General features: G+C 39.0%; 1 protein-coding gene and 1 long non-coding RNA gene across 2 annotated transcripts in view; both read right to left on the bottom strand.

The window, feature by feature from the left end:
- xpo4 (exportin 4) overlaps nt 1–5,299 on the bottom strand; it is a 58,371-nt gene extending 53,072 nt beyond the window's left edge. The window contains exon 1 of the mRNA XM_024286773.1: nt 5,234–5,299. Coding sequence (XP_024142541.1) covers nt 5,234–5,299 — 66 coding nt within the window. The remainder of the gene's footprint in view (nt 1–5,233) is intronic.
- Nucleotides 5,300–9,048: 3,749 nt separating this feature from the next.
- The window catches only part of LOC112155255, a 4,386-nt gene continuing 2,283 nt past the window's right edge, over nt 9,049–11,151 (bottom strand). The window contains exon 3 of the long non-coding RNA XR_002920765.2: nt 9,049–9,678. This is a non-coding gene — a long non-coding RNA (uncharacterized LOC112155255). The remainder of the gene's footprint in view (nt 9,679–11,151) is intronic.

Genomic DNA, 11,151 nt, shown 5'->3' with positions numbered 1-11,151 from the left:
TGGGTGGATTGTTTAAGACTGAAGAATCTCAGAGCAAACTTAAGTTCAGTCCGATTGGAAACAAACCAAGACCACCTCAAAAGATGGGTCAGAGAGCGGTTCCTGGTCCCGGACCAGTTTGCTTGCGTGTATTCAGATTGAAACTTTGTTCTGCATTATCGGGGGAAACTGACTCTAGTTCACTTTAAGCAGATCAAATGTGTCCAGTCTGAATACACTTTGAGTAGAAAACTTGAACATCCCTGTAGACGTTGTTGTTCTTGGTAAAAGCTGCTACTCAGACAAAGATTTGATAACCGAGGATTTATTTGTTGCTTAGGAGACAACAAAGCATCAACAGTTCAGAATGACAGCCCCTCGGTGTAGACCCAGACCCTGAAGAACCTCTTCACATGGAGAGATTTAGTTTCAAGTCTCTAGTGGGATGCTGGATTTGGATTATAAAAAGTTTGTTCTACAAAAATATGAATCCCTACGCCTAAATGGGACTTTCCTTTCATATTTTATGAGTATTTTTAAGAAAATAAAATATAGTTGCATGTAAAAGCACAGGTAATAAATTGGTTTACCCAAACCCAGACCTACCATCAAATCATCAGATGGAGAGAAGACTGAATTATTACAACATGGATCTCCTGAGACTCTGAAGTTCTTCACTACTACGACTTCTTCAGATGATTTGTAGATGTGTGGCTGGTTCTCAACCATGGAAACCTCTTCCATGAACCTCTCTATGCACTGTCCTTACAATCATTGGAGGTTTGGAAGTTTGCAGTGTCTGACACAACGTTTGTGACCTCTGCACACTATGAACCTCAGACCTCTGACCTGTTCAGTCAGATTATGCGACTAAACCCTTCATAGCTGAATTCCCACTGACTGTGACGGTGACAACCCGAGACACCCACTGTTCCCTAAATAGTGCAAGACTATCTAGTGCTCTGGATTTATCACAATTCAGACACGAGCTCTTTTTTTTAAAACGCAAATAAGACATCACCAATTTCCTGAAGTAAAAACCTAATAAATATGAACATTTGACAAAGACGGTTTATGAATCCACTGTCTTCAGATGATGAAAACTTGGAGGATTTAGAAAAATAAATTCAATTACATATTTTTTAAATAACAAATTGTTCAAGCTCAATGCTTTGTGGCCGATTTTTGCTACTCTAGTGAACATCGATGCACAGTGGTTTTTCGCAGAGACTTCTGGGAAATATCAAGGGCACTGGGTTTTGGAATTGTAGCTTTGGACACCCCCAAAAAATGGTAAGCACACTGTATCGGGGGTCTCCAAGGCCTTGAGGGCTGGAGATCTGTTCCTTACTAGTTACATGTTGTTCAATCTCGAGGTTAATAAGTTCTGTTTTGTTGTTTTGTGACTTTAGATTGCATTTTGTTCAAGTACAGCTGCACACATTTCTTTCATTCTCCACATGCTAACGATACCACCAGGGGAAAATACTACATATGACTACATACAATTTAACCCATGAAATTGTGCTCCCGATCCCCCTAAATCTTTCCTACACTGCTTTTTACAACCCAACATCAAAACATTTGTTCATATAGTTAGGATTATCTCGTATGACAACTGAATAGTTCTAACTATCATTTTATGCTACTGGTAGGATAGCGCCACGAGGTAATAGAGATCGTTAGAACACCATTATCCTGCTGGTTTTTCAGAAACCTGGCTGTATTTCCTGCTGATTACCTGGTTCAGGTGTGTTTAGCCATTGAGGAGCTAGAATGACAGGTTAGTTGGGAAACACGAAGGACACTGACGCTCGAGGCCTGGACCTATACGGAACTTAGTGAGGGAATCCAGACACCAAAGGCAGATTGAATACCAATGTGTGGATTTAGCACTGCTTTAATAAATCAGAAACATAAGTACAGCTCTATGTTAGGGCTGCCACGATTAGTTGACTAATTGACGACTAATCGACTATTAAAATAATCGACGACTAATTTAATAGTCGATTAGTTGTTACTTTATGTTATATGGAGTCAGAGTGTAGTAAAGTTGAAAATTATAATGGCATTATTCAAGCTTCTTGGACTATTTTGGCATTTATTAAGGTTTTTTTTTTGGCTAATTTGGAGTTTAATATTTCAGTTGCATGCTAGCTTTATCTGTCTAATTTAGGATTTTTAAAAGTTTTTTGGAATAGTTTGGAGTTTAGCTAATATTTTAGCTACATGCTAGCTATTTTGGCTAATTTAGGCTTTTTATGTTTTTTGTGGCTATTTTGGAGTTTAGCTAATATTTTAGCTGGCTATAAGCTTCAGCAAATTTAGCTATGAACTCAAGAATTTTCAGCTATCAGGACTGACATCGTCAGCGGCCAAATTCAGCTTACAGCATTCACACTAGCATTATCACAGGTAATGCTATATATCTCATTTTTAGTTAGTTTAAAGCTAATGATGGTTAAAAGATGTGTGCTTCACATCCACTTTGTACATTACCTGATTAGTCGACTAATCGGAAAAAATAATCTGTGATTAGTCGACTATCAAAATAATCGTTTGTGGCAGCACTACTCTATATGTCAATGCCTATAATCAGCAACCAAATGAAAATGTTGATTCAGATAATTATTGATCAGATTTGCAAGTTTGGATTTTCCCAATACTTCCTTGTGTGCCAAAACAAAACGTTTGGATTCCACCTTAAAGACCTTAAAGCAAACCAACTATTCATACATTTAAGAAAGTAAAAAGCAGAAAATAAAGTGATAAATACACAGAATTCAAGAAGAAAGTTTTCTGATCATAAAGAAAATTCCGTATAAAAGCTGAGAACAAATGATTGTTAATCAAATGATGCATCCATATTGGGTTGATCTGCATGGATGCCGCATGTTTTGGGGTTGTCTGAGCCCCTGGAAGATCATTGTAAGGAAGGCTTAAGTGTGTTCAGTTCACTTGAGGCTCGTGCAGTCACCTTAAACGACATCGTGTAAATGGAACATACCTTTGTTGTGCGTGTGGTTCGTGTATCATGAAGTATTTGTAAGGATAATGTAAGACGCATGCACTTACGATGTGCGAGTGATGCTATCGTCCAGACGTTAGTAAGGTGCGCTCCTTACCGACAGCGTGCAAATGCTGCGGTGTCCAGAGGATGAACACAAACACTACAATCTAATTATCTGATTCCTCCTTTTTAAAAGTCAGGCTGCAATCACAGAGCACACACATTTCACTTGAACAGCGCCAACAGCACCTTTGCGTGGTGTTTTGTGTTGGAAAGGGTTGAAAAAGTGAAAAATCCACATGACATGCCTCCATCTCACCCATTCACCCGTACATGTTGCATAAGTGTTTAGTAAGACCTATCACCCACAGCATATCTGTAGAAAAAATATCATGAACATTAATGCCTTATGGGATCAGAGAGCTGTCTACAATCCTGATATCTCCTGTGGACCACCTACGTACTCTACAGATTTACCCATTTTTTACCTGTAGATAATCCGTATGCACCCATAGAGACTTACTGCCATCTGAATACTTAATTGGATCTTGATTAAGAGTGTATTCAGACTGGTAAAGTCAGTTAGTCTGGACTAAGTCCACTTAATTTGATCCGGATCCATCCTGAACCTTGCGTTTGGTCTGGATTCAGACTGCCTTTAAATCGGACATTTCCGTTTTGAACCAGAGCTTGTAAACAAAGTCATGTGACAACAAATCTCTTTGGTCATTGGCTAAGAACTACAAAGGTGGGGCAAAGCAACAAGAGAAAGAATAATGGAAGCCTTGCGCTTTGGAATCTTTGTCAGGATAGTCCACTCATTCAGAGTTTATAATTTCCAATCAATTTTGAACGTCTGCATCAACGTTAGGTTCAACACTTTTTACTGCTGCTGTTGGAGGCATGCTGCAACACGGTTCGTAAGGAGATGACGCCTAAGAAGGTCCTCGGATAAGTGTTTGGGACATAGATTGTCGAGAAAACTGTGAAAAACAATCATGTTAACAGTTGTTTTAATGAGCCTGCATTCATCCAACTACATTTCAATGAGCTGCTGTGTCTCATCGATGCTCCACTACTCTGTTTAGATCCAATAATTCTCGACTTTGGAGGCCATTTTGGTCCAGTTGTTCCGCTCCAAGCATGGATCCTAAACTCAGAGTGAACTGGAGCTGAAACCGAGACCACCTCAAAGATGGGTCCCAGAGCGGCTCCTGGTACCGGACCAGAGTCCGCTCGGGTGTACTCAGATTTAAAATCTCTTCTGGATTATCGTGAGAAACAAACTCTTAATCAAACCAAATTAGACTAGTCTGAATAAGTTTCACAATTAGATTTAAGATCTGACACCATTTATTTAAACCTCTATTATTTTATTCTGTTATGAAAAAAAAATCAAATAACCAAAGAACTGAACAAAGAATAAATGATTGATGGTACAATTAGAAATTATTACGACTAAAATAAAGCCTTAATACAATACATTGCTTTATGTCTTTCATGATCCTATTTTTTTTAGCTGTTTGCTAGTTTAATTCTAACAGTCCATAGATGTGAATAATCAATATTACAGACAAAAATCAACTTTATTAGATTTTTTTTTTACTAAGCACTGATGTGTGACAGAACAAAACTGTAAATAGTCTCATTATCATCATAAACTGCTAAATGTGAACAGCACGTGCGAACTAGTGTTTTTCATGTCCCAAGCACGGACCCACACTTTACAATAAAGATAAAGGAGAAATTTCAAGGTAAAAGAACCAAAAGGAGCCTGCAGCTCCTCAGTGTCCCCATCACCTTTGCACATGGCTAACCACATGCTCCAGCAGCGCTCCTCAGCCTCCGAACCCCAGCTTAGAGCAAGTGTTGACGTTCATTTGAGCAGAAAAGTTCCGGATTAGCTTAAATACAGCCGAACCAGCACACTCCACATGTTTTTATGCTTTAATTAGCGGCTAAGAGGCAGAAACACAACTGAACTTTCACGGATGTTTCGCCGTTAAAACACGGGGAAAAGGGTGAAATGGTGAAGAGAACCGCCGGACACCAAATGCGGGACTGACGAGCGGATTTTCCCCCCTTTAGCGGGACGGTGACAGGCGAGGCGCTGCGCCACGCACCGCTCTCCGAGCTGGACCCAACTGACACACCGCAGCCCGCCTGCCGCTCGAACCGCTCCGGTCCACTTTACCCGCACGCGGCGCCCCCGCGGAGGCCGTGGAACCGACACGAGTGTCTCACCATTAAAACTTTGGCAGCGCTTTCCAGCTGTGTGATCACTTCAGCTGCACCGACCGCCGCCATCATCGTCCCTCTCCAATGACGCGCCGGGCGCTCGGCATTGTGGGATTACGGCGCCACTGCAAACCGGTGTGTTTAATGTGAACGCGCGCGGCAAGTTCCGCGTGCACACCACTCTTTCTGGTGATCTGAAAAATGTACAGTTCTGCACTGAGGTGAAGTTAGTTGGATATTGGATATTCGACAGACATTCGCTCTGGGCATAGTTAGGGACCGTCAACTAATTAAAGTTTTAACATCAACAAATAAAAGTTTTTCTTCAACAGCTTTTAGGTTTTTATACCTATTTGATCCAAATCACTCTAAAATATTAAAGTTAGCTCTGATCTATTGGGGTCAGCAACTTAGATTCACTTTGGAGGCTTTTTCTATTTTTTGTCAAATTTTTACTGTAAATGTTCATGTTTTTCTTCAATAGCTTTCAGGTTTTTATACCTAATTGATCCAAATCACTCTAAAATATTAAAGTTTGATCAGAGCTATCGGGGTCAGCAACTTAGATTGACCTTTGATGATATTTCTATTTTTTATAAATTTTTTTACTGTATATTTATGCGTTTTTCTTCAATAGCTTTTAGGCTCTTATACCTAATTGGTCCAAATCACTCTAAAATATTAAAGTTTGCTTATATCTATCGGGGTCAGCAACTTAGATTGACTTTGGATGCTTTTTATATTTTTTTATACATTTTTTACTGTAAATTTTCAGATTTTTCTGTATTTTTATTTATTTTGAGGGGACAATAAATTTACACTGCTATACTAACTTTAGACTGACTACTGTTCATTGTGTGAAAGCGTCATTTATGCAGTGTTGTCCTATGAAAAGATATAACCAAATATTTGCCGAGATGTTAGGGGTGTACTCACTTTTGTGACACACTGTACCTGTGGAGGTATGGAAGTGTCTAGGAGAGATGGCAGTGGAGTTTTTGACCGTTTCAGCACAAATGAAAGGAAAGATGTACAAGACTGTGGTGAGACCAGCCATGTTGTTTGGACTAGAAACAGTGGGACTGAAGAAAAGACAGGAAGCAGAGCTGGAGGTAGCAGAGATGAAGATGCTGAGGTTCTCTTTGGGAGTGACCAGGATGGATAGGATCAGGAATGAATACATCAGAGGGACAGCACATGTTAGAGGTTTTGGAGAGAAAGTCAGAGAGGCCAGACTGAGATGGTTTGGACATGTTCAGAGGAGAGACAGTGAATATATTGGTAGAAGGATGCTGAGTCTAGAGCTGCCAGGAAAGAGGTCTAGAGGAAGACCAAAGAGGAGGTTTATGGATGCAGTGAATGAAGACATGAAGGTGGCTGGTGTTAGAGTGGAGGATGCTGAAGACAGGCTTAGATGGAGGAAACTGATTTGCTGTGGCGACCCCTGATGGGAAAAGTCAAAAGGAAAATGAGACTTTTATTTTTCTTAAATAGTTTAAATGGTTTTGATGGAAACATGAAGCCGTTGGATCCACTGGAGATGTGTGCCTACAGCCATTAGCTGATAGCAAGGCCTCCTCTGAGGTCAAAAGGTCGATGCACACTCTCACTTGGGTTCAGTTGGAGCTCCGTTGGTTCAGGTTTGAAATGAGAACAGCTCTAGGAAGAAGAGGGAAACTTCTTCCAATCTTTTTGTTCTTTTTTTTTTAAACTTATCCCATGTAACTAAGTTTGTGCCAAGACAGTTTTATTTACTTTATCTTTTTGGTAACTGTCGTGCATTTTTCTTTTAACTATTTTGAAGCTCGTCACCATTTGTACTTCTTATTTTTGAAACTGATTGAACGATCCGCCTTGAGACTAAACTTCAGCAAACTTGAAATCAATTTTTGCGACGACCATCCACTCTTTTGGCTGTGCAAACCCAGATGACCACCAGAACTTCAGCCGCATCCGGTCGTAAGCTCCAGAAGAGTCTTCGACCGTTCTCCTAAACCCTGCGCCAAAGCTGCTGCTGCTTTCATCCATCTCATCGGCCTCAGGAGAAACACCTCTGTCTGGTGAGCTTCGTCTGAAAGTCCAGTCCAAGTCCAGCTTCGAGTCACCGTGGTGAGGAGACCCTCTCAGCAAAACTGTTGCGGTTTGATGTGGTCATAACAGCCAATTTGATTTATCCAGACTAGTGTCTTGAACAGTTTAACATAATTGTTTTCTTTAGATTACAATTTTTCTCTTAAACCGTTCTGAGGCATTACTTTGCTCATCCACCGACTTTCACACACATTCATACACACACACACATGCACAACATTTATTTTTGTATATATTTTTATGCTTATCTCTTAATAAATATCAAAAAGGCAGTCGTTGTCCATCTTGTTCTTTCTTTGTGATACGGTCCCTTCAGATGAGAATTTACTTCCTGAAGTGTTGAGATTGACTTTGAAGATTACTCTTTAATCAATTTTAAAGCTAAAAATGATCAACTTTCATCATTGAGTAATTTTTCTTTTCTTAAGGAAGGTGGTACCCCTTTACGAGACAAAGTCAAATTCTTCATTGAGTTTGACCCCTTACACACTACAAAGTGTATTTAAAAAAAAGCTTCCTGTTTTAATTTATTCCCATTCTGTTTTTTTATACAATATATTTTTTAATTAATACATTTTAAGCAAATGCAAAATTAATGCATCCACAAGTAAAATAAATAATGTATAATTAAAAAATAAGTCTGGGTAAATGCAGAGGGTAGTGTTCACAAGATGTATTGTTTTGTGCTGCCCTGTCTGCATTACCGAGCGTTTCCTTCTGGACCCGATCTGTTTCTGACCCTGCTTCTTTTCTGATTTCCTGCCACCTGCCCTGACCCTCCTCTGGACTTCGACTACTCTACTCTCTTTTTTGATAATCCCATGATCGTGATTGACCTTCCTGTCTGACCCGGATCTAGCTTTGTGGATTTTTAACTGTGCTTAGCTCCTAATAAACCTGCTGCACTGGGAACCAGCTGTCTGCCCGTTTGTGACATCATCTTTAGTTTTTTTTCTTTTGCAGCTTCTTGTGAAAGTGCTTTTCTTTGCTCTTTTAGGACAATGGTTTTATGTAAATGTTACTGAATGAACTGTGAGTCGAGTTGATTTTTTTTGTATGTAATATAATGCATAATATTTTAATTTAATCTATTTATTTTATAAAGGTATCACATATGGCATCTTGATTTAAAAAAAAGGCAGAGTGAACCACAACTATTTTTAAATTTATTTGTGAAAGCATAAAAAAGTGAAGATCTGGTACTTACAGATTCATTCATTCATTCATTCGTTTTCTTGACCGCCTCTTCCCTTTCGGGGTCGCGGGGGTGCCGGAGCCTAACCCGGCTACTGATGGGCGAAGGCGGGGTTCACCCTGGACAGGTCGCCAGTCTGTCTCAGGGCATACTTACAGATTGTTAGATTAAATTTTTCACTTCTGACTGTTTGAAATAATTTTTGTGTCAAAATGTGTTTTTGATGTTTTTTCCAGAAAAGTGTTGAAAATGTTTATTATTGTATTGTTGTATTTTAAAAATTAAATTACATTTATTACGAGTATAAAGAGGGGCTCTTTTTCTTTAAAATAATGCTAACTCTATTCCAACCAATCTTAAGAGTTTTAAGGAAAATCATAAAAATGATTTTTACATGCAATTAAAAAACTACTTGGGCATGTTTGCTATGCTTATTCAAAACATAATAGGTTTGCAAAGCAGTACCTTTCATATAGCACTTCAGGGTTAGATGTAATCTCTTTGGGGAGTGTATTTCTTAGATAACAGCTCAGTATTTCAACAACAGGAGCATAAAGCCTTTGTATTTAATTATGGAAAGCATTGCTCTATTCTACAACATACACTGTTTATAGAACTTATGTTTCGCCAATTAAAACAAAATTGCTGCAAATCTTGCGATTGATAAACACTGGTAAAGTTCCTCTGCAGATATAAGCTGATAACTAGAGAAAACAATTCTACATACTTTATTGTATAAAGTATTATACAATATTAGTATACTATTATATTAGTACAGCTTCATGTACATTTGAAGCATGTCCAAATATACAAAAGAAGTCAAAACACAACCCCCTTTTTCACTGTGTCTCTCATTTACCATGAAATGGGAGATATGTCAGCATTAAACCACAAACGGCATGCCTAGATCACAGTCACACACACTAGGCTACGGAAAGCCAATCACAGCTTGTCAAAAAGAGAGCTTGTGTTGTGTGTCTTGTTTCTAAAATCCAGGAAATGCATGGGAGATTCTACCACAGAGCTCGTTTTCAATCCATGAGGAGGGGAGGATTCGAGGGAGAGGGGCGTTATTACAGTCCACTAGTGGGGTGTCTTCTTCAGAGAGAGCGTCATCGTACAGCAGGGCATCAGCAGGACTGAATGTTGCCAGATCCAGGTAATCCTGGGGAGAGCAGATGATGGATAGATTAGGGAGAAGAGTGGAAGTTCTCCAGAACAAACAGGATCCTGCTGGACCGTCTGGTAGGATTCTCTGAAGCAACGAGGTAAGGATGTAAGATCCTGACATGTCTGACTGTCCTGAAACTCTCTATGTTTAGTCTTTTTAACAGGACACGCTCCATTCTGTCATTAAACACATTTACTCCTCCAGCACCAATTCTATTTACTGACCTGTCCAGGAAGAGTAAAAGTTAAGGGGTGGGCAATATGACGATATAAAACCGTCTTACGATCTCCAAGGTTGACGATCTGTCATTTTTGAGAGATCGTTTTATCACGATCTTCTACGAAAAGTTACAAGAGCGAGAAGGCAAAAGCTTGTTGACAGCTGTGACTTTAAATCTGAGCTGCTCCTCCTCCTCTCTCTCCCTGGTGTTTTTTTCTTGTAATCAATGACATATATTACTGGATTGGAAGTCACATGACATACGGCGTGACAGACATGCGCCATCATTATGCATCGAGTCTTCTTGAGTAATGAATGACGGAGGTCCGAAAAAGTACAAAAAGAAGCACAAAAGGAGACACAGTGTTTTGTAATCAACTTCAAAAACCTTGACAACAAAATAATCCGATGGAGAGGAATCATCACAGGACAGGAATCGCATTTTAATAGAGAGAAATTAGACTGGGAACCGTGAACTGTGTGTTAGCAACTCATGAGAGACATGCTAGTTTGGTTCTTCAATGTATGTTTTTATTAATGTTTCATGTTTTAAAACATAGCGGATGTTAATCGCACATATTCACGTTCAACCTGCACAGAAAATTATGGTAATCTATGTTGGAAACACATAAAATGTGCGGTCAAGATCCACGTTGCTGCATTGTTCTGCTAGCTCGTAGCTAGCTACTTTAAGAGCCTATATCTTATTGTCGGTCACACCTTTTTTTTTTTTTGTAAGAAGTGTAAGTGAGTTTGCGCATAGTTTTCTTATTCCGTGGCGTCACTGTTAAGCTTTTTTTCTTGGTCATACGGACCGGAGAAATCCCAGCTAGAGTATACAGCGCTAACGCTAGCTTTCTGCTCAGTGAAATAGACACAGCAGAGAGCAGATGTTAGTGAAGGAGCTGTGGACGTAAACGTTAAACTGCCACAACATTTACTGCCATTATCTCTGTGTTTTGAATCTTAACAGTTTGGCAGATGTATTTGATGTTATCATCCAAGTTTAAAAATGTTTTTTGTATCGGTTAAAGATGCTAGCTGGAGCCTTTTCTCAAAGTACTATGAAATCATCTATTTGAAGGTAAATTTTGAAGCAATTGAGATTTATTTACCATGTATGTAATCCAAAAATAATAAAAGTTTTAGTTTAATTTGAAAATGTGGTAAAGGGTGTTTTTATTATTATTATAATTATTTAGCACATTGAGATGTTTTTTACTAGGAAAAGGACTTTGTTACTAAACT

This window comes from Oryzias melastigma, linkage group LG21 (genome assembly GCF_002922805.2).
Source record: "Oryzias melastigma strain HK-1 linkage group LG21, ASM292280v2, whole genome shotgun sequence".
Lineage (NCBI taxonomy): Eukaryota > Metazoa > Chordata > Actinopteri > Beloniformes > Adrianichthyidae > Oryzias > Oryzias melastigma.
Note: the sequence above shows the minus strand (reverse complement) of the source record. Positions and strands in the feature narration are given on the sequence as shown.